The sequence below is a fragment of the Tetranychus urticae genome, chromosome 2, assembly GCF_039701765.1.
Source record: "Tetranychus urticae isolate SD_2017Ah chromosome 2, NJAU_TeUrti_SD_1.0, whole genome shotgun sequence".
Taxonomy (NCBI): domain Eukaryota; kingdom Metazoa; phylum Arthropoda; class Arachnida; order Trombidiformes; family Tetranychidae; genus Tetranychus; species Tetranychus urticae.
Window position 1 is genome coordinate 1,999,803 of NC_142959.1, and position 23,030 is coordinate 2,022,832.

At 31.4% G+C, this 23,030-nt stretch overlaps 3 protein-coding genes and 3 long non-coding RNA genes across 6 annotated transcripts; 3 read left to right on the plus strand and 3 right to left on the minus strand.

The window, feature by feature from the left end:
• Positions 1 to 463: 463 nt before the first annotated feature.
• Positions 464 to 13,067, minus strand: Plod (procollagen lysyl hydroxylase). The gene is made up of 16 exons (XM_015930781.3): positions 12,732 to 13,067; positions 12,354 to 12,451; positions 12,113 to 12,219; positions 11,906 to 12,042; positions 11,728 to 11,842; positions 11,574 to 11,631; positions 11,356 to 11,468; positions 11,085 to 11,249; positions 10,828 to 10,929; positions 10,323 to 10,573; positions 10,122 to 10,223; positions 9,791 to 9,916; positions 3,010 to 3,562; positions 1,440 to 1,586; positions 1,235 to 1,363; positions 464 to 1,156 (listed from the first exon to the last, which is right to left on the minus strand). The coding sequence occupies exons 2-16, from the start codon at positions 12,430 to 12,432 to the stop codon at positions 1,001 to 1,003; spliced, it is 2,340 nt and encodes a 779-aa protein (XP_015786267.2). The 5' UTR covers positions 12,433 to 12,451; positions 12,732 to 13,067; the 3' UTR covers positions 464 to 1,000.
• Positions 5,425 to 8,556, plus strand: LOC149093692 (immunoglobulin domain-containing protein oig-4-like). The gene is made up of 3 exons (XM_089267049.1): positions 5,425 to 5,792; positions 6,879 to 7,028; positions 8,294 to 8,556. The coding sequence occupies exons 1-3, from the start codon at positions 5,589 to 5,591 to the stop codon at positions 8,435 to 8,437; spliced, it is 498 nt and encodes a 165-aa protein (XP_089123175.1). The 5' UTR covers positions 5,425 to 5,588; the 3' UTR covers positions 8,438 to 8,556.
• Positions 9,293 to 10,304, plus strand: LOC107363547 (uncharacterized). The gene is made up of 2 exons (XR_001568915.3): positions 9,293 to 9,562; positions 9,642 to 10,304. It is a non-coding gene; the product is annotated as an uncharacterized LOC107363547 (long non-coding RNA).
• A 46-nt stretch (positions 13,068 to 13,113) lies between the features above and the next one.
• Positions 13,114 to 15,984, plus strand: LOC107363544 (UDP-GalNAc:beta-1,3-N-acetylgalactosaminyltransferase 2). Its single transcript, XM_015930782.3, has 9 exons — positions 13,114 to 13,873; positions 13,939 to 14,025; positions 14,092 to 14,292; positions 14,371 to 14,455; positions 14,527 to 14,710; positions 14,787 to 14,909; positions 14,975 to 15,134; positions 15,211 to 15,267; positions 15,330 to 15,984. Exons 1-9 carry the CDS (start codon positions 13,433 to 13,435, stop codon positions 15,450 to 15,452), a joined length of 1,461 nt encoding a protein of 486 aa, XP_015786268.1. The 5' UTR covers positions 13,114 to 13,432; the 3' UTR covers positions 15,453 to 15,984.
• Positions 14,962 to 18,462, minus strand: LOC107363549 (uncharacterized). The gene is made up of 4 exons (XR_001568916.3): positions 18,273 to 18,462; positions 17,450 to 17,799; positions 16,581 to 17,365; positions 14,962 to 15,102 (listed from the first exon to the last, which is right to left on the minus strand). It is a non-coding gene; the product is annotated as an uncharacterized LOC107363549 (long non-coding RNA).
• Positions 18,463 to 19,002: 540 nt separating this feature from the next.
• Positions 19,003 to 20,221, minus strand: LOC149093693 (uncharacterized). The gene is made up of 2 exons (XR_016198384.1): positions 20,086 to 20,221; positions 19,003 to 19,756 (listed from the first exon to the last, which is right to left on the minus strand). It is a non-coding gene; the product is annotated as an uncharacterized LOC149093693 (long non-coding RNA).
• Between the last annotated feature and the right edge of the window lie 2,809 nt (positions 20,222 to 23,030).

The window sequence follows — 23,030 nt, forward strand, 5'->3', positions numbered from 1 at the left end:
TCTAAATGAAAGCTACTTGATAATCGAAGCTTTTAAATACATTGTAATCAATCTTACCTCATATTAACGTTTAGCTTTCAAAAAGATCAGACAAATTTGGCCAATTCAATTGTTTTAAATTGATCTTCATCAATCTTGAAAAGAAAGACGAATCTTGCCTCTTTGACAACTCATTCAACTACTTTTACAGCTTTTCCTAAAATAATCTAATTAAGATCATTTTCAGCTGACCATTAATCTAAATTTTCGGACTTTCTGCGCTTTTCAACATCTTGTAAAGATCATTATTCAAGTCTCCAATTTAATTTCAGGCTATAGTTACATGTATTCAAATAGATCTGAAAGATTTTATTGTTCAATTTCTGTCAAGGCTGTTAATTGCAGCCATTCAACTACTGATTACCAGCATTGGATTGTTTTAAAAACTGATTTATTCGTTATTTTTTACTCTTTTACTCGGAAATTTATTTTGATTTTCATGCTTCTTTATTTTCTCTATGCATATCATTGTTACAATTTTTGGTAAATTACTAGCAAATTTAATCAGCTAATAATAAAATAGTATAAATAGATAATCATTATTAAATAGATGATAATAAATGATGATATTGACGGTACAATATTGAGTTTAGTCTTTTGATTTTTGTCCATATTCTGTTGACCACCTTGTCCACCGGTTCTCATTGATATGATGAAAAAATGTAAATCTCAAAAACTGATCTAACATATTAACTCTTTGAGTAAAATGAATGTTTCCATAATTATATTCATTTTAGAGTTGAATAGTTGCTCAATGTTTAAAGTCAATTTGGACAGGCAACAAAATCAACGTTCCAGTTAAAAGTTGCTGTACAAGTAATTGTATGAAATTTGACCAGAATTTAAAATGAGTTTAAAAATATATCCAAAGCAAAGAGGTGATTATTGTCTTTTAGGAATCCACAATTCAACATTGATTAAAAATCTCTTTCCATCAAACATTTGTTATAAATTTTAATGATTAAGGGTCCACGAAAGAGACCATGATATAACGAGTTCCACTTGTAACTGTAAGTCCTTCATGGTAGTGCGTCAGTTTACCGGGATGCATCAAAGTCCAGCCTTGCCTCAAACTGACAACACTACAATTGTACCGGACAAATCGACATCCACCTCCCTATCAACAAAAAAGAAACAATTATTAGAGAAATGAACATTACGATCGATGTAAAAGAAACATTGTTCAAAATCTAACCTCATAATCAATACCAACACGATTGAGAGCAATGTTAATGGTATAAGTTGATGTATCATGGTGAGGTTTGAGGAAAGCTTGTTCAGTTGGTTTGTATCGTACAATGAAGTTCATGGTTGCTTTGGGTGGCTATAAGAAAGATGAGAGAGAAGAAGAGAAAAATTAATTTAATTCTGATCGATAACTGATTATTTATGAGCCTTACATCGTGGAAGTAGCCAATAAATACTTTCTCCTGGACTGGTCTTACATATTCACGGAGAAAGTAAAGCCATTGTTGCTCGAGTCCAACTTGATTAGTGTGGATATCAACCGTTGGTACACTTTCATATCCACCGTTAAGTCTTGGATCCTAATGAGAGGAAGACAAAAATGATTACAATGAAGATGATGCAAGTTATAATTATTGTTTCGATAAATCAAGTTGACTGTTAAGTGAATAAAGTGATTAAGATATAATTTGATTAGATTGACGATCAATCAGATGTTAAATCAGGCAAACTCTTGAATGAATGTTTTTTTATATAAATATTGCTTGTAAAAAGTGCCTTTCCTATGAATAAAAGGATGATGATGAATAATAAGGAGGGAAAATGATAGTAAGTGAAAAAGTAAGGGAGGAAGGAGGAGGAGGAAAATGAGCAGAGGAAATAAAAAGGAAACAGAAATGATGAGAAAAGAGAAAACATTAAGAGAAAAGGAAAAAATATTAAGCTTTAAAAGTTGGAGGTGAAACGGAAAAGTTGAAAGAAATTCTGGTAAAGCTGTAAACGATGAAAAGAAAGTTGAAGATGGAAAAGGGTTCCATTGATTTAGATAAGAAAAGAATTGAGCAGAGAAATCTTTCAACCATGTTTAGGTACTTCCTTAGAAAGAATCATCATCATCATCTGGGTTGCATATAAATTCATCTAGACAACAGTTTTGTATTCAAATAAAAAGAGAAAAGAGATTGAACTTTCTTATGGTGATGAGGATGCAAAGAGACATAAAGTCCATAATTCTCGATCTAAACTCTTAAGTGATATTCGTATGTTGCTGGCTAAATGATTTGTTTCAATGTATATTAATTTACAATTAGTTTCAAGGAATGAGCTTAAAGAGATGAAGATAGAGCAACAGACAATCAAAGCAGTTTATCGATGAGAGATGAAAATTTTCGGTTTTCACCAAGTTCAGCTAATTCATGGCTACATAAACCTTAGATGACCTGACTTGTCCAGAAATAATATAATTGGAATGGAAACTGGTCTAAATAAAATTCATTAGATTGGTAGAGAAAAATGATTTGATGTTGAGGTAAAGGGACAATGTTTTTAAGGTTAGAGTTAATTTTCATGACGTTTTCCATTGAGAAGCATAAAGAAGTGAATTTGGGTTATTTTATGACTAACAGTCTTGAAAGGTTTTCTCGTTAGCTTTAGCAAATAAATGATGGATAACTGATTACAAAAACAGTTACTATTTTTTCTGATCTATTTTCATCTGGTTAAGTAATTGCTGATGAGGATGGATTGAAGATGAAGAGACTTGAATAGTGTAAACAACAGATTGATCAATGTAAAGCCAGACGTTATTGTGTATGTTTTTATGTCTCTCCTGATGTCTAAAAGATTGGTAATGAGCTTAAATTTTAACGAACAATTACCCATGTAATTAATCCATCCTCTGCAATGACTATCATGACAATCTTTCTTCAAACACAGCTTTTCTCATAATCACCATCTTCAACTATAACAGAATTAATTGATGAATAATTTGATTCAATTACATACATAATTTGATCCATCTGACCATTGGCCATAATTTTCCATTTCTTCAATCAAATGTTTACAGAAGGTTGGAGTGACAATTGGAAACCAGTAAACATCAGGACAGGGTTGTTCAATTGTATGGTCTTCCTTCAAAACTGCAGAATAATTTGGATGAATATATTTTTCAGCCCATTCATATTGGTTGTTGTAAATTTCGTATAAATCATTATGCAAATGGCTGGTTTCAAAAGGTTCAGAATTAACCAGATGACCGTAATCCTCTATATTGGAGACGTAAATGAAAATTCCTTGTGACCGAAGGCTGGCAGAGAAAGCCATGTCTGTGTCCATGGAAGGATCTTTATCATTCCTATAAGATGGATAATAAATTTTGACCTTTTCGCCAATTTTCTTTGTTCCGACCTCATCTGGAGTGTCTCCTTTCTTGTTTATCGGTGCATCAACCATATTGGCTTCATCTGATTCAGATTCAGTTAATCCAGCTAAACCTTCCTTCAATACGGTTCCATTGATCAGGTAACAATCGGTTATGTGTGGTACATTCCAAATGCCTCTGTGAAAATAAAATGAAACATTAGTTCATTTAATCAAGTGAATCAGCTTGATGAAAAGGCCAATCTGGCTAATCTTCAACAACAGTAATAAGACTTTTCTGATTTATTGTGGACAAAAAGTTGATCATGATAACGGAAATGGACAATTTCAACAAAGTATTCTCGTTTAATCATTGATATGAAACCAGGGTATAAATCTGATGAAGCTTGTCCAGAAATATTTCGCTTGATGGCAACTTTTTTTCATCTTCATTAAACAGCAACATTGACAAAGATGAATAAAGATAAAATTGAATGGACATTTATATAAGAATTGTTTGTTTTTTTGTTTGTTTTCTTGCAAACTCAATCACAATTTGATTTGAAAGATTGAGCTTGTTGACACAGAAAATATCTGATATGATCGTCAATAGGAACATAAATGTCAATGAAAGTAATGAATTAATGCAAAAATTGTAACCAAAAATCCTTTCAATTGACCAAAGTAATCTGGTTTGGTCGATATAAAAGGGTCATCTTTGTACATCTTTTTGGAAATGGGAAGACACAAATATCTAGCAAAAATAATGATAACAATGATAATAATAATGGTAATGGCAAAATATATATATTATATCAAATTGATTTTGTACGGTTAATTTCAACCTCTACCCAAACTTTTATCTGTTGATAAATTTTATGATAATTGAGTTATTTCAACATTTTCATCTCTTTGTGGATAGTTTATTACCATTTTTTTGTTAGATTTTCATCTGAAAAAGATGAGACATTTACATCTCAAAGATATCAGAATGATTTTGATGATATTTTGCTTTTCACCAATTCAAATGTACAAAACTGACAGCAAAATGAAGAGTAAAGTGAAGCAAGAACTTGTTAATATTTTTCCTTCCCTATCAATAGAGATATTCACATTCCAATGAAGTATTTGATTGTTCATAATAATGTTGATAATAAAATGAATGCATTTCAAATGAATAAAGATGAAATTAAGACTAAGAAGTTGATGGAAATGGTTGAAACTCATGAAAATAATGGATATTTCACTTGATTATTGTTACTTTTTTATGCTTGCTACTGATTTTAAAGATGATAATAAATGAGTGAAAATTTTGAAAAAATAACAAAATATAGTAAAAAAGTGGTTACAAGTAACTGTCACTTGAATTGTATACATTTGATCATTATTTGTATGGTTATCACATCAAGTTATATTTCAATTCATTTTATTGCCATTGATATGAAAAAAATGTCAACAAGGTTGATTAACTATTAATATTTAAGTTGATGGAAATGGCAAGTAAACTTTTAAACAAAAGATTCTGGAGTAATAGCAATGAATGAATTATTGGATAGGAAATGGAAAGACAAATGATAAAAGTGAATTACTTGAAGATAGGATCTTTTGCCAGGATTGAAGTAATAATATTGTTGATAAATAACCATAAATAATGTGAAAAAGTTGCAAGGAAAGTGATGAAAAGAGTTGATACAATTAAAAGGAGTAAAAGAGGGTTGAAATGATGGAGTTAAACATGCATCAAAGACAAATTAAGAAGAGTAAAGTGAATATAAAAGAGAACTGAGAATTGCTGAAAGAAAAGGGTAAAATAATGAATCCCTTTTATTTTTTGGATAAATTGTAACAAAAGGATTACAAAGGAAAGTCAATGGTTTACAAATAATGTTTTACAATTGAGAGTAATCTAATCAAATAATAGGTTGAGATTGCTGGGGTTCAGTTGAAACTGGGAATCACTTGATGTTATTAAATTGTCTGTTTGAACGGTCCTTTCAAAGTTTATTGTAAACCATATTGGCCACAATGTTGAAGGGAAACATTACATTTCATTGTAACTCAAGGACTGGGTGATAAGTATTTTAACTTGGACTATTATCATTGATTAAGAGAGTCAGAGTGATGGGTGTCTCCATGAGTGGGGTTGCAAATGTTTTCAACAATTAGTTGATTATTATGGAGGAAAGTAATAGCTGTTAGTTTTACCTTAACTCTATCATTAGATAATGTGTAATGGATACAACATGCTGTGCTCTCGATTATTATTAATAACTCAAACTGGATTGACAATGGTTTTCATTATCTTATCCATTATAACCCTTGAAACTAAATCAGCAAGTCGTGGTCGAAGTAAAATGCGTAAATATAATTCACCTCGGATTATTCATTATACTAGTTCAAAACGAAAGGATTATTATGATCATCCAGACGTAAGTTGAACAATTAATCTTAATTTATAATCATTTCTCTAGTAATTTTAACTTTTGCGATAAAGTTATGGTAATGGTTTAAAGTGTAATAATTTTGGGTAATATTGATACTTTGTAATGAAATGGATTTGCAAAGTCAATTGTATGGGATTGTTTCAATTGTAACAAATGTTAAAGGAAACAAGTAGAAAGGATTGATGAGTATAAATTGACAGTTTGATATGAATGGAGACGAGAAAATATATTCAAATGCTAATCAAGGGAATGACAGTAACCCAGGGAATTTACTATATCTGGTCATTTCCTTTTTGTTGGTAAAGGGTCAGCTTTTGCTTCTCAGACTGTGCTTAATCTAAGCTGACCATGATTGACATGCTAATGGTTCCATCTTTAACAGGATTATGCTTTTTATGTAAAATCAAATCAAAAATCAAAGCAGCAACCTTCACAGTGTAACAATATTTAACAATGAAATTGGTTGTTAACCAAATGATAAACAATCGAGTTAAAAAGCGAATTAAATGTTGATCTATAAATAGTAATCAGATGATCGAGATTCATCAGTATTTGATGATTTTCTGGTGATTGGCTCATCGATATTGAATGGATAAGTAATGACCATAAATTGTATCTGATTATCATTATGTTAAAATAACTATTTTTTGTTGCTCTTGATTACAATTAATATGAACAAGACTATTCAGATTGTATAGGTTGATGTTTGATATGAACATGAACAAAAAAAGTTAAGGATAAGATGAATGATGAAGGTTGGATAAAATTGAGATATTGGACATTAAAGTGGACAAGATTAGCAGCATTAAGGAAGAGATATAATTTTGTGACAAATCAATCAACAATGTTGGATATTCAGTGAGACAAGGTTCATTGATTGAGCCCAATGAATAAATAAGGAAGATGGAAAGATGATGAAGGGAGAGATGAGGAAATGAGTGGTCATCAAAGATCAATTTTCTATTGACTCTCATGATAATCATTGTTTACATGTTTTGCTTACTTTTTCATTCTCTCCTTACCCTTTCCTTTCCCCATCAAATTCACTGGCAATCATATTAATTTACAAAGGGAGCCAATATACTGAAAGCATCTCATTTTGACTATGAATATTTTCTTGGCCATAAAATCAAGCTTATCTGTGTCGCAAAAGGAGATCCAGTTCCGAGGATAACTTGGTTCAAGGATGGAGTTGAGATTATTTCACATCCCTTTATGCAGGTAAAACTGAATCATTGCCATAAATGTTAAAATTCATAACTGAGCAACAAATGAGATATAAATTCAAAGATTGGAGGAAATTGTGAAGTTAAATTGAATATAATGGAGATTTGCTCAATTTGTATTATTGCTCTAAGAGATTGTTACTTGTAAGCAACTTTTTGATTTTGTCCTTTTTTGATTGTTGATTGTGTTCAAGATGATTAAGGATGATCGAGAGGAAGTCACAGGGAAAGAGGGGAACATTCAGGAAGAGATGATGAAAGTGGATGAACGATGGGAGGAGGAAGAGCAAAGCTGACTAGATTAACACGGACCATTTGAGGCGAATGTTTTGAAAGTGAAATTTAATCAAGCGCAAGGAATAAAAAATATGCTTTGACTTGGCTTTTAAAATAACAAGAATCTACAAAAGACAAGCGAAGGAAGATCATCATCTGATGCTTTTTTCACTGTTTTCCTATTGTATTCAGAGTAGTTTTTTGTGAGTTTATGAGTGTACATGAGTATGATTATGAATTATTGAAGTGATGTTGTGCGTTCAAGATGAAGAGGTGAACAAGGGAGAGGAAGTGATGATAATAATGATGATGATGGTTGTAGTGATGATGTGTACAGATAAATAATGATTTTACAATGAATAGATAACGAGATTGTTTTATAAATGATCGAATCGATTAGTGAAATAAAAATGAAGGGATCAGGATGAATAGTGTTCAATTGAAGATGAGAAAACATTATTTCTTTGTTGAGCTTCAGGATGAGAGGATGAAGATAAATGAAGATGCACTTTCTATCATTAACTAATAAGAATGGATTCAAAGTGGTTGACACTTTTAATTGATGGTGAAAACAAAAAGTCAATTGATTCAATGAAAGGAAAGAAACTTGAGAGTTGAATCCGATTTTTGCTCTTTCCAAGTCAATTGTGCTGAGATTAGTTGTTTTTAAACTTGCTAATGATTCGCAAGATAGGGTCAACTGTAAAGTGTTTATAATCAATTTAGCCTTCATCTGTGGGTTGAACAATGTTAAAAATGAAAAACAAGTCAATTTGTATGAAATCTTGAGGAAATATAATATTTCAAAAAGACTGTTAACATTGTGTGATTAACAGGATTGCTGGTCATTAATACTGGAAAGAGTCATTTGGCCATTTCGAAATAGTTTGTTCGTTTGAAATGGAAAGATCAGAAGCAATCTTTGAAGTTTTGGTGAAAGTAATAGTTTGATATTAATTTTACTATGTTTTGGGTTTACTTTAGGTATCAGAATGGCATTTTGGGAAGAACCAAATCAAAAGTAAACTCGAGATTGATCCTGCTCGACAAATGGACTCTGGAACGTACATGTGCCAAGCAAATAACAAATATGCAATTGATACGAGACATTTCAAGGCAGATTTTTAAAGCTCTTCAGGATTGAGCATTGAAATCTGGTTTAGAGGATATCACTTCAATTTTCAATGTCTAACTATAACTAACTGATTTGATCATATTAAATTTACCATTCAATGTGCCATTTGTTTTCTACATAAATTGTATCATTTTATACTTGCATGTAGATTTGATTGCAGAACTTTTAAGCTCAATATGTTTAATCTGAGAGATTAATTAAAAATGATTTTTATGTGACTTTCGAAAATCAAGAGTTGAAAATGAGGAGAAAATTATTCGCTCTTTTTTCACACTTCTGAGGCTACATAGTATGAAATATTCAAAATACTTCATGGATAGACATCAGTAGCATGTGAAAAACAATGGAATCTAGATTGCTGATTGATCACCTTATTATCTCGATGAGGATAAATTCATATTGAGATTGCACTAGGTGAGCCTAGAAAGGTAGGTTAAACTACTTAAGTAGCAAGGGACAGACGGCGACTGTAAAAGTCGTAGGCTGGGAGACAGCCAGTCCAATAATAAGAATGACATTTTGATGAAGTCTACTGTAGTAAGAATAAAATTAAAGTAAAATTTGATTGAATTGTTGATCTATCAAAATCAAATAAAAAATTCCTCATAAAATAATGAAAAACAAAATATTGATATTCATAAGCATTTCTGGTTAATTTTGTCCCTTTTTGAATTGAAGACTTGAATAAGCAAAATGCAAACGATTTTTTTAAATTTGATTTGCAATCCTTTGATCTTTTTTGTCTGTTAGATAAGGTGAGTTTAATTGTTTGACCAAAGATGGTGTTTATTTCAACCATTTTTTTCTCGTCTAATTTTCATTTTTAACCATTAATGCTTATTCAACATTTTGCTTTGTAAAAAGTCACTTTTTTTTAATTTTCCATATCCATTTTTTTTAATTAAAATCAGAAATGATTAAATCATTAGTTTCATTATTTTTAATTTTCAACCTATTAGCAACAATTGAATGTGACCCTGAAGTTTATAAAGCGTGTAACGCAAAAGAGTTACACGATATTTTAACAATGGTTTGTTCAATCCATCCACGTCGGAAAAGTGAGCTCAGTGATTATGAGATTAAAAAATTGAGGAAAAACCGCCTTCACTCAGTAAGAGGTAAGTAATTTTGATAAGCAATCTGTTCTATTTTTGGATTAAAATTACTAATTAAATTGTGTTTCCTTTAAATCTACAGGATTAGCCGAGCAATGTTGCTCTCATGGTTGCGATGTTTCAATCTGGACTCTTCATTGTTAACCTGACCATCAATAACTTCAACCATTCATTTGTCTAAAAATTTCTAGTCAATAGCCATTGGAAATGTTTGTGTAAATGTTTTCTTACCTTTTCTCATTCTTGATAATTTCAATATAATCATGTGATCGTGAATAGAAACCATCAGAGGACAATGCTCCCCAAAAATTGGACCAAAGTTTACCAGGACGGACGAGCAGTGGTGCAATAATGCGCCTAAATGATAATCAAAGTTGGAGGGTAATCAAAACCCAAATTAGTACCCAAAACAAGAAGATATGTTAACAAAAGGTGGTGTAAACACAATTTGGTTGGATGAGCAACGATGGACAAATAAATTTCCAGTTATCAAAAGATACAAACATGCATCATAAATATCATCAAATCAAAAAGATTATTATAATTTGTTGTTTTTACTAACCTGTTTTGCTCAATTAAAGATATCAGAGTCTTGGTATTATTGAGACGTGCATCTGAGTCGATTGAGAAATAATAATCACAGTTAATTTTGACACATTCTTCCCTGAGAAGGTGAAAAAAAGATGAACGATAAAAAAACAGGAATTAAAATACAATGAAATTTCAATAAAGATGTTGAAGTAAATCGGGTTGAAATCCTTACAATGCTAAGTTTCTAGCTTGCCAATCCTTGTCAACGCTTTCTGGTAATACATAGACATTTCGATAGACGCTTGTATTGTGCTTGACAAAATCAGCAACATGTTTATCATGGTAAGCAGATTTATTATAAATTATCAAACTAATCTTTTCTTTAGGATAGCTTAATTGAACAATCCTGGCAAAGAAACTCTCGATGAATGGGGTTGGATGAATAATAAAGATGCCGATTAATACGGATGGAAGGTCATCAGGCTGTGAAAGGGTAGAGAAAAAAGAAATGGATTAGCATTTAATTATTGTCACATCATCATAAACAAAAGTATCTTTTCATTTTTTAGCATGAAAATTCTGCATTTTCTCAACTTTGACTTGTTTAGAATCTGAAATAACACGTATTTAGATTCATTGACATTCACTGACAAACAAGTTGACTTTTATGCGACTTTTGAAATTTTAATATAAAGATAATGACTATCATCATCAATAACCCTTCTTGATTTCATTACCTTTAAGCCGTCCAAACTTATACGATTATCTTGACAAGAGGCGCAACCATGCTTAGTAGACCATGCTTTGGCAATATAATTTCCTAATGAATTAAGCACAACCTGTTGACAACACAGTTGAGAGGAGAAAAGATAAAAAAAGTTCATCAGTAATATTCAAAAAATAAATTGAAGAGAAATAATTTAACAACAGAAAATCTGTCGAGTGAAAAATATTTAAACTCTAACAGTTTATCAAGTTTATAAGATGAGCTTACTTTGCTTAACCCGTTACCATGAATTACAACAGGCTCAGTTTGAAATGCTGCATTATGCACGGAAGCCCAGCCATCTTCATTGAACCGTAACTGAACATCACCTACAGCGCCTTGAAGATTTTGGAATATCACGGCCTTATGATCCAACTTGATGGACCATTTAGTCTATCAGAAATGAACGGTAAGGATGAGAAAAAAATGATCATCTGTGTTAAGCATAATTAACTTCAAGAGGTTAACCCTCTTCCATCAATTAAGATAGTTATTTTACCCTAAGCTCATTATTCAGGTAAATTTTTGTGTAAAATAGTTGATCATCGTCAGTATCTTTTATTGCGGAACTGGAGACAATCTCGTAAACTTGAGGAGCCCATCCAATGAAGCCTGAAAAAGAGTTAGAATTAGAAATGGGTAATTATTTTTGAACGGTGATGTTTTCACATTTGAAATGTCTAAAGAGTAAATATGACAATTATAAAGGTAATTTACCCCCAGAGTTCAAATAACGATGCCCAACATTGTCTCTATCTTTGTCTGGGTAATCTTTCTGTTGAGAGATTCAGAGAAATTGAATTAGAGAAAAAGTGTTGATGAGTTAGGTTTAGAACCAGATAGGAAGACGGTCAATGTGCTGTTTACGTACGGCAAGTGAAGGATCGGGCCAACAGAAATCTTCGGCTGAGAAAACAACTTTAGCTCCTAGTGTATTGAATCGATCCAATATTTCTTCTCGTTTAGCATTAATGATAACATCATAGCTGAAAAATTAAATCATAATATTAGAATTTTTGAACATTTCTGAAAGATATTGAAGTTCCTACCTATCTACAAATAAGATTATCAAATTTTGTTCCTTTGAATATTTTTCTAAAGCTTTTTTGAGCAAGTTAACTTTTTGTCCACCACCGGTTGTGCTGGCAACATCTCCTCCAACCCAAGGTTCATTTAAGCCAAGAACCTAAAAAAATGACGGAAATTGAAATAAATTAACACATGTTAAATCAATTAGAGCTAGAATGCAGACTTACTTCAAACCGATGATCGAAAAGATTTAAAGATCGATTGAGACGAAGGAATCCATCGGTTGGTTTTGTGGCAACGGTAAAGACTAAAAGATCTTGTGGAAAAATTGAACCTAAAAAGAGCCATAGAAAAAGAGAATAAGTTACCAATTAAGAAAATGTTAAGTTATTAATAGACAAGGAGGAGCAGCTCAATGAGCTTTACGTCTTATTCTGTGGTTGCTGAGGATGGCGTATATTTACTTACCAGTAGACTGATCTCCATTTGCAATGAGAAATAGGCTAAAAAAACATATCACCAATGGACAATAATCATTTAATTTCATTGTAATTCGCTATGATTTCCTGTACATTTAAATAAAGAATGATAAAACAAAAGTTACAAAAATTCATTGTACATTGTAAATTCATTGTAGTTGACAGAGTTACTGAAAGGTTCAGAGTTAGAGCAAATCAAGCAATTTAGACAACTAGTTGAGCTTGATGAGAAAATTCTTAAGAAAAATAATAAGGTACAGTCTAAGAACCTCGGGATTTCAAACCTATTCAGTAAAATCGATGGATAGACATGTGAGGAGACAATTTCGAGTTTTTAAAGGGAAAATAAGCAAAAGATAAAACTTACCTGATGAGAAGCAAATATGATTAAACAGCTTATTCCTTGAATCAGATCGATAATAGACCAAAATGCAGGTTAATAAGTTAGTAAATTGTTGAGAAAATCAATGACAATTAAGAGATGAAGCACTATTCGATTGTCACAAACCAAAAAAAAACAAACTAAAATACCAGAAATCTTATCTTATAAGATAGATTGGACCAGTGTCAACCTTAGAGTCAGTTGTATCCATGAAACATAATAGTAAATCTACTTAAATTAATAATACTTTACCGAAAATCACTTAAATTAATATTAATTGAACGGTGATAACAAAAATCTCAATCACTAGGAGTGATTGTAAAGTGAAGTGAATAAAAAAATATTCAGCAAAACAACAAACTCCAGAACAGATTCTTATGCTGTTTATGCCTTTTAGTCTTTTATGCTTTTCCCTTCAATACTGGTTAAGCCTACAGAACATAAAGAGTCTGGCATAAATGGAATAAACAGCAGCACAAAAGGGGATATGTTGAGGGAAGCAGGTTGGACCAGTTTTCTCTCTTTCCATAATGTAAACATTGTGTTAATTATAATGTTTTATGTTTAATTATTAAAGTCAATTAATTGTGAAAATGTTATAAAAATTATCAGTGAACCATGTTTTTCCAGCCACCAACATTATCCTCCATATCATCTTTATTTTCTTTGTTACCATCTTTTGTATCATGCTTGCAGCTAGACCAGGTTGTACATTTTTTTCATCTCATTGGTTTGTGACAGCTTTAATTGTGATTATTAGTTTCTTTGCTTACATTTCAATCAACTATCATGGGGAACAAGAGTTCATAAATCAGAATAAGACTGACTTGGTTGGGCTTGTGCTTTCAGCGAGAAGCAATTTTGACAAGCGAAATGTATTGAGAGAAACTTGGTTCAATGGCAAGTCAACATATGATACCGGTAATGTGAACATCAAGCTTCACTTCATTGTTGGTAAAAATGATTGTCGTATTCCAATCGATTATCGTGAAGACGAATATAGCTGTATGGAATGGGTCTACAATGAAACGGAAGATTGTAAAACAAACGTGCTCAGTCATGACACTGAATCAATTTCTTATGGCAATACTTTCAGCTCTCATATTTTCAGAGGCTTCTCATTCAAAGTAAAGTCTGGTATTCCCAACTAATTTTCAATGTTTAACCAATTTTTATTTCTTTCTATTTTTAGGTCCACCAAGATATTTTATTGAAACTGGTAGGATGTCTTTTCCCCTGTCGCTGTGATACTATTATATTGAAAAATGTTCTGACCCAGGTAAAGTCGAGAAAATTTTATATGTTGATCGATTTCTAAGCACCAATTTTGTTTTTTTTTCAATAGGAAATATTATTGAACCAGAGTTTTGTTGGCGAGCAAAAACAAAATGACTACGGATTCAACTATCAAGCTGTTGCCCCCATATTATTCCTCCCTAAAGGATTCACAGGATTGTTGTTTGTGCTCAATACAGATAATTTGAATTGCCAACCTGAACGTGTTCATAGATGGAATCGCTTTGCCAAACTTACTCAAATACTCAGGGTTAGTTGAGTTACACTAACCAATGAAATAGATTCGTCTGATCAGTGAAGAGATTTTGAAAATGGCTTCTTAATTTAGGTTTATAAAGATTTGAATGACTATGAATCGCTAGTTTTTCACGGAGAGGAAATAATTATGGCATCTTTTGTGATTGAGTTGGCAGGTAATAAGCAATTTGCCGATAGTTATAAAGTCTATGTACTTTTCACGTTAAAAAAATATTTTTATTTCCAGATCAGTCGGCTTATTTGAAAATGATTAAAGATAAAGAGAAAAACTATCATGAATTTGACAAGGAGCTGAGTGAGATCAAGGTGAAGCTTGAAAATGAATTACTGGAACACGAGGATATCATTTTGGTTGATGTTATCGATGTTTATCGTAATCTACCCGAGAAATTAGTCCATGCTATTGCTTGGTTGGTTCTAGAAATTATTGATTATGCCATATTATTCGCCATCCTCCGACTAATACCCAGTCTCTTTAATCAACAGGACCATGACTACAGAGAATGCTGATCTAATATTGAAAACAGACGATGATTGTTTTATTGATCTGGCTAATATATCACATAAAATCAACCTACTCACTGAGCGCAAATCAATCTGGTGGGGAAAGTAAGATGAGAATTTAAATGCATTCATCTTAAATTGATTTTCAATTGATTTTTTTCTTGTCAAAGTTTCAGACATAACATGTTGGTCAATGTCTATGGTAAATGGGCTGAAAATTTTTTTCCTGGTTCAGTTTATCCGTCCTTTGCCTGTGGTTCGGGTTACATAATTTCGTCTGACATTGCCAATTGGATTACTATGAATAAAAAATTTCTCCATTATTTTCAAGTAACTCATCAACAAGATTGAACGTTTGTTTGCTCCTTAAATAAATCTAATCATATTCATTTTCATTGTGAAATAGGGTGAAGATGTTTCAATGGGAATCTGGTTGTCCTCTATTATTCCAATTTATCTAATGGTAAGTGATTTTCATAACAATAAACTGGATCGAAGCTTATCTCAATGATTTTCCCTCTCCAGGACCGTGATTGGGCATGTGCTGAGGATGCTCCTCGAGATGAGCTGCTTGCTTATTGTCAACTTAATCCGTCACAGTTGAGACAATTTCATGCGATGAAATCCAAAAATATCAAGAATAACTAATCAATTTATTCACAATCGTGCTTGAATCTTTATGTATCATAATTTATAAGCATCCAAGTGATTCCAAGTTTAATCTTCAAATATCATTTTGTTCAGCTATCGATTGTCTTTCAGATTTACAGTTTTATTTTGAGCTTGAAATGATTCTTCATGATTAAATAACTGACTTTCAAAAGCACGAATATGCAAGGTGAAATCCTATCACAGATCTTAATTGTGATTGTATTTTCTGTATTTTAAATTCAGTTGTAATTCTTATTCAATGAAACACGGATAATCAAGAAAACAAGCCTTAGTTTCACTCAAGAAATGATGGAAATATTTTACATTCAGTGACATTTCTATTCAACTATTTACTAATGGTGAACTTTTAACTACACAAAATTACACTAATCAATTCAAATTCATGTAAAGACTAACTTGTAATTTATTATCTTCTCGCACAGTTGATGCATTATCTAAAGTGTGCAATCAATTATGAAAACTGATCTTTTGTAAACTTAATTTGTAAACACTATTTTGTCATTGTCAATTAGTTTCCTGTTTAGTCCAATTAACGAAATTTTGAGGGTTAAAACAATCATGTGTTGTCCATATGGCTAATACTGACCCAAATGGTAAAGTCATCAGAGTATAGTAATCAAAGAGTTTGAAAATTAATAACAAAAAATTGAGGATAACTTTTGTTGTGCCATGAATCAACTATTGAGAATGTCTGAGTTTATTATTGGGAAAATTGGTCTCAATTAGATAACTGTATTAGTCGGTCGAAAATCAAGGAAAACTTGACCAATTGATGGTTAAGTTAATCTTACCTTTTATTGTCAGAAGCAGACATTTCACGTTTAATTATCGGAGCCTCAAACGTGATCAATAAGACGATTAAGACGAATCAACAAAGTCAACCTAAAAATCCTATCAATTACAATTACCTTTGTTTTTGATTTCAATTGAAGCAAATGACTAGGAGACTGCACAAATAGATTAGCTACTTTCAACCTTTTCATCTTGTTAATCCACTATTTTGCATGAATCGTATCATGAAGGAAGTACTTGGTCAATTGTTTATGCTCAATGACGTAATTTGATTGATTATACAATTTAGTTGTCATTAACATTCTTACTTACAGCTCTAGAATTAAAAACAAGTATTGAATTGAAACCAAGAAATCCCAGCCTTTCCAACATGTTTATACATTTTCAAATGGGTAATGATTAGGAACTCATCTGGAATTGTTCATTGTTTTAAGGTTGGCTTCTTTAACTGTCAAATAGGAAAGATGATTAACCCCATTAATATTCATTGGTCAATAAAGAAAGGTTATTAAACATATTCAATTTGTTCAATGAGATGAGGTTTAGTACACAACGAAAAAGAGACTCTTTAACATCTATAAATGAATAATGGGAATAATAATCAGCAAAATCATAATCACAATAATGGTAATAATAATAATAACGATAAGATTAATTGAAGCAATTTCTTTTCGCCATATAACCGTTGATCAAATTGAAATGTGCAGTTGTAAAGACAAAAATAAATGAGACGTATGATGATGTGAAAGTCCCATTGAGTATGAATAAGATGTTGAAGAGACTGAAGGATAACATTAAAGCTTTTTGGTAAGAGCAAAGAAGGATGAGAGAAGATGATGAAGAAGACGAGAAGACAGGCCAATCATCATTATCATCAACAAGGAGAATAATAAAGTCCATTGTATAATGGTTCCAATGTATATAACGGAAGCTTTTTCGTCTTCATCTTCAAGCCATTCACTTAATGTTCCCTCATCCTTAATTGAAATGTTGTAAAAAAGAGAGCGATAGAAAAGTCCTTTTCCTTGGAAGATGATCATGACGATGATGATTACAGTTATGATGATCAAGGGGTGGCTGAGGGTGGGTTAAACAAGCTAAAAATGATAAAGAAAGGGAGAAATGTTAGATTCTTTTTAAAAGACTTTATTCAAGTGGACAATAAAAATGTCAACGCTTACATTGAAAATAAAAGATGGTGATCTTGAAAGCAGGGCCAAGTAAGATGGTGATTCACCATAACTATGTTGGTGTTAAATAATAACATCCACAGAACGAGCTAAACAGAAACAAGAACGTATAATACTTTAAAAATATTATAATAATAACCAAATCAAACACGGTTTTATTGTAAGCGTAGACGCTGATAAATCGGCTCTCATCGCCCCATTTGCATTTACGGTTCTCGTATTCATCCATTTTGTTACATGTTTGTCAGTGTTTCAATGGAATCCTTGACTCGATCACTTTATTGAGTAAATTTTGCATCCCATTGGCCATCCATTATTTATAAGGCACAGTCTCTCCATAACTAAAGTTTGATAAATATTTGCAGGAAAGAGGTTAATTGATTCAACTTTACTCTAGGAATGTCCATCCAAACAAGGTTGGCTGAACAAGTCCATCCAAAAGAAATTATGGAACCGTATTAAGGCACAGTGATTCTAACAGTGAAATGAACCCATTTATAAGCACATAACAATCCACAAGCAGTCACATGAGCTACTAATTGAGATACCAAATTCAGCAATTATTAACCGATTTACCTGAAACAATTTTCAATTTTTGAGCTTCCTCAGCTTATATCTATAAATCAGAACTGTTGAGTGACTGCTGTCTGAAAAAAGCCAGAATTTCATCGAAAGGCTTTCTTTCTACCAAGTTAGAATCTATTGTCCTAATCCAAACAGATTTTTATCACACATGGACAATGCTTTTGAATGTGCTTATAAATCTACTCATTTGAAAGCACTGAGGCTTAATGCTTGTTGATACGGTACTTACCTTATGATAGTTTTAGACACAAGAATCGCCAAAATTCAATCAAGTAATATAACCATTAGATGTTAGGAGTGTTTAAATGTTGGTAGATAACACATAATAAATTAAATATAGTTAAACAAATTATAAAATACGTCTCAATTATGTTGATAATACTTGAGCAAAAATGCTGAATCAATCCTTTTAATGCTTATAAACGTCACGTGATTTATCCAAAAGAGCGGCTACTTTTGCTTTTAGTTTTGTTATTCTTATTTTTGCTTTTTTTAAATAAATGATATAGTCTTTATCATTTGCTGTTATATTTTAAATTACTTAACAAGGTGTTTAGTTTACAACAATTTATATTAATAAACATCATCATCCCATCATGATCATTATTATTTTTGCATTGTCAACATTTTGAAAGTTGCCTTAATGCAAATTTTTCCCTCTCGTCTTTTTGCTTCCTCAGTTGCTCTTCACTTTATTTGCTGTTAAATGAAAATCCCTTAAACCAAATGTGATACCATTTATCAAATAAAATTAAATTATTTTCCAATTCGTTGTTCAATCATCGCCATCATCATCATCATCATCAGCAACATCAACAACTACAGTAGAGCAAGTAAGAGGATAATGGCGATAAGCTTTCTATTGTTGACAAAGGTCATCGCCAAATTTCATCTTATAAATGGATTGTGAGACATTTTTCTGTTGCCTGTTCATTCAACTTTACCCGTAATAACCAAGCTTTAATTCAAAATAATCAAGGAAAATTTAATATTGAATAATAAATTATGTGATTGTCTTACAAGAAATGGTATAAAAGCTGGAGAAGCTGAACATTTTAAAAAAATGTAATCATGTTGGCCATATTTTTACAGCCTGTTATCCAAAGATGGGAATAAGATAGAGGATAAAATTGAAGACAAGTTGGAGGCCCAAATAAAGTCCTATAAAGTTTACTTCGTCATCAACAGGATCAGTAGCATCTTTAAGATGCTTTGCCGAGTTGAACCATCGTTTGAGCTCATGCTCTCTATCATTAGCTTGACGTCTTCATCATTTCCATGATAATTTTGTATTATTCATTAAGATTGGAACTTATATTTATATCAAAAGATGTACAATGTTGGAGCCAACCGATGAAACGATTAATCAAGCTGAACAATTATTGTTGAATTATCAAGTCCACTAATGAATTGCTGATTGAAATGAGACGAGAAGACGTTGCATTGATCATCCATTGGACTGGATTGTATAACCATTGATTGATTGGCCAATTTTACATTTTCAATTCCTTGACGCATAAACTTGACCACAATATCATTTGAATGGATTAGGTGGACACTTACGTAATGGCGATCCTGGCAAAAGAAAAGTAAATTGCCAACATTTGGCTGGTCATTTGTAAATGGAGTATAAAGTTTTATATATCAACTGGACAGCCTTAAAGATGCATATAGTTGATTAGATTGAACTATTAACAAACCAGGCATTGGAAGCTAAATTATAAAAGGTAAAAATAATGATGATAAATAGATATTTATATAACTTGGAGTGAAATAATAAAACCTGATAGACTTTGTAATTATTGTATTTGGCCAGTTTTTATGGATTGTTTATGTAAAAGATAAAAACTGAATAAAGTAAGTTGAGTAATTTTCTGATAAGTAGTAAACATGGCGAAAAAAAAAATAAATGGTCATTTCTTAGCATTTTTGTGACCAATCTATCTGTATAAAATGTAAACAGAGGGAATGGTTGCAAGATGAAGATGATGCAGATGAAAAATAGCGATTTAGGAAATTTTGATAACAAGATTTCAACTCACCAGAGTACAATTAACTTATGAATGTGTGAGAGTAAAATGTGCATAACAAAAATGGTTTGACGTTATCTTAATCAATCTAAATCAAATTAAGATGGACCTTTACCGAGTTAGGAAAACCTTTTCACTTGAATATAATAATAAAAATGACAAATAAAACATTTATCTTACCTTTTTGATTGGCGTTTGTTGGTATCGACAGTCAAAGATGGCCAACATAGCTGACAACCAGTAGCGTAAAAATGTAAACAAGATAAAGTCAAGAGCGCCATTTCCAATTGTAAACCTTTTTTTTCAAGGCATTGAATGATTTTTCAAGTAATTAGGCTATCATCTCATCTCTTATCATCCTAATCTCACTGAATCCCCTCTCTTTTGTCCAAAAGTCACTCTCTTCTTAAACCAAAGTGTCAATCCCATTGATCTTGTCCTAACTCTTAACCCTCATTCACTCCCAATACATTCACAAATACATGTTTTGTCCCCATTGATTCAGGCCTGTTTGGTTATCCATTTTGTTTAATGTTCAACAATCAATATCAACTTCATCTTCATCTTTTTCCCTTTTTCATAAAACCATCTCATCAGAATGATTATCCTTATTCACCGATAAGGCTTAATAAACATTAATCTTTAATTTACAGTAAATTTGTTTTTCAAAACGCGCGGGTTTAGCACATAAACAAAAAATGAACAAAAAATGTAAACAAAAAGGCAAATGAACAGAAATAAAATCAAGTTGATTTTAGACAGTTAAACAGTTAATTTAAATGATACAATTATTTCAATAGCCATTATTGATGATTAATTTAATCTTGTGAATGGTTTAAATCTTTGTCTTTAGCCAGAATCTTTTAAATTGTGAATAAACGGTAAAAGTATCGAGTAAAGATCAACATTGATCAATTCAATATACTTAATTGTGTTAACTTTTCTTCTCCCTTTTATCCTTCTCATCGACATACCCATCATCATAGTCATCATTGTAGTCATCAACATAATCACCATCATAATCATCTTCATCTTTAACATTTTTGATTTGTTCCTCTTCAATAGGAAAAAGATCTCCTTTTTTACTCCAGTCAAAATGGTTAATATTGATTGAATTGATGTTAAAACCACATTGACATTTTGCACTTTGTTTATACTAAACCCTGTTTAAGGTTACAGTTTTTTGCATCATCTTTCCTCTCATCATCCTCATCTTTTAACTGTATTAATGTAAACAGAGTAACCACTTTATTTAACACTAAACATGGATTAACTTGGTCCTGAGAAGTCGTCATCTTGTTGGTTACTTAACCTATTAGTAAATTTAATGCATTAACATTCATCTATGTTAACATTAATTTAATATATCAACCAATTTGATTTTGCATTAACTAATTCAAATGCGTCTTCATTTCATATCATTTGAACCTTGGTTCGGTTCAAGCTGAATCTATCGTATGAATCAAATAACTTCATTGGCTATTGAAATTGACCATTTTTTAGTGTAAAAATTTTGTCAAGTTAACAGCAATCAGTAAATGTTTTATTTATTAAAAGCATTTATCTGTAAATTATTTAAATTATGCTAATAGTACAGGTTAAATACGCAATCTCATAGTTATTATAATAATCACAGAATCCTGTGTTTACACACTCTGTTTCATCTGCTCCTGTATTTTCATTGTTCAACTGCTTCTTCTTGGCCAATGACATGCCACTGAACAAGATGAAATTGAAACTTCTCTGATTTTCAGGGAAAAAGCTTTCATGATTCTCAAGATATTTTCAAAATGGCGACGAACTCAGGGATTGTTCAATCTGACAAGACAAGAAGCTCAAAATGGCGTCTCAGCCTTTTCACACAATCAACTTACTTGAACAGTTCTTACAATTACAATTTGGATGTTATTTCTGTATAAATTGGCTTCTTAAATGGTTTCTTAAAAGATTGATAAACTCAAATCAGGTTCAAGCTTGTTTCAACTTTTGATGTTAATTTTTTCTCATATTGAATGCAATGATTTTGAAGATTTTGAAAGGTTGTAACAAGTTAATTATTAGTTTTATCAATTGATCAGTTGTGATGAGGTCATTGATGAGCAATATCAATTTTTAGTGAGTGTTATGATATTTTAATGAATGCTGTTTATTTTCAGGTTATTCAAATTATTACGTTTGGAAGAAGAAATCTTATAAGATGAATATTGAATTGTCCCTTGCAATTGATCAAACCACTTGACTTTCATGCAAATCATAGTTAAATCATTTAATTTTTTCACTTAATCAAGGTCAATAACTAGCAATTCAAATCTTGTTTACCCTCTTCAAGGTTAATCAATCTCACAGTCAGCTTTGTTAACAACTTGTTTTGATGTAACTAAAATAACGACAATTGTTAACTACACAAGGTAGTCAAGTTGTAAGTAAAAGATAGTCTTGATTCAAGTGAACTAAATTAAACATTGTGATCAAATAGTGTTTACAATTCGGTAACAATGACATGAATTGATTGTTTATCTGATTGTTTCACTTTCTGACAAATCCTTTGATTTACTTAATGTTTTAACAAGCATTTTACTTGAATTTAATGAGATTTTTCATTGAACAAGGTCAATGAAATTGTGAAAAGATCTTGTGTCTTCTTTGATTTAATTATCTGCATCAGTCGGATGACGAATTCTGATTTTCAAATTGTTGTTCATTTCCCATGAAGAATTTAATTTTGTTTAAAAATTGTAAGATGGGAATGGAATCAACCAGCAAATCACATCGAACCAATGCTTTAAACAATTTTCTGTAAATTGATCAACTTTATGTCCCTTGACGAGAATCGGCAATTTATTAAATAACTGGTAACAATTTGTTGATAACCCATTTAAATGAAAATTGACGAGTTAACTGTTCAACATTGCTCTACATTTGATTGTGTTTTCTCAATCATTACAAAAACCAATTGA

What these genes read in the sequence shown, in the direction of transcription:
- Plod (XM_015930781.3), bottom strand. Translation starts at nt 12,432, where the DNA reads ATGAAATTAAATGATTATTGTCCATTGGTGATATGTTTTTTTAGCCTA. An exon ending in AAATGGAGATCAGTCTACTG is followed by an intron (nt 12,220 to 12,353) that starts GTAAGTAAATAT and finishes GGCTCTTTTTAG; the next exon opens with GTTCAATTTTTCCACAAGAT. An exon ending in GTGTTGGTATTGATTATGAG is followed by an intron (nt 1,157 to 1,234) that starts GTTAGATTTTGA and finishes TTTTGTTGATAG; the next exon opens with GGAGGTGGATGTCGATTTGT.
- LOC149093692 (XM_089267049.1), top strand. Translation starts at nt 5,589, where the DNA reads ATGTGTAATGGATACAACATGCTGTGCTCTCGATTATTATTAATAACT. An exon ending in ATTATTATGATCATCCAGAC is followed by an intron (nt 5,793 to 6,878) that starts GTAAGTTGAACA and finishes TAATTTACAAAG; the next exon opens with GGAGCCAATATACTGAAAGC. An exon ending in TTTCACATCCCTTTATGCAG is followed by an intron (nt 7,029 to 8,293) that starts GTAAAACTGAAT and finishes GGTTTACTTTAG; the next exon opens with GTATCAGAATGGCATTTTGG.
- LOC107363544 (XM_015930782.3), top strand. Translation starts at nt 13,433, where the DNA reads ATGCTTGCAGCTAGACCAGGTTGTACATTTTTTTCATCTCATTGGTTT. An exon ending in TTAGTCCATGCTATTGCTTG is followed by an intron (nt 14,711 to 14,786) that starts GTTGGTTCTAGA and finishes TTTAATCAACAG; the next exon opens with GACCATGACTACAGAGAATG. An exon ending in TTATTCCAATTTATCTAATG is followed by an intron (nt 15,268 to 15,329) that starts GTAAGTGATTTT and finishes TTCCCTCTCCAG; the next exon opens with GACCGTGATTGGGCATGTGC.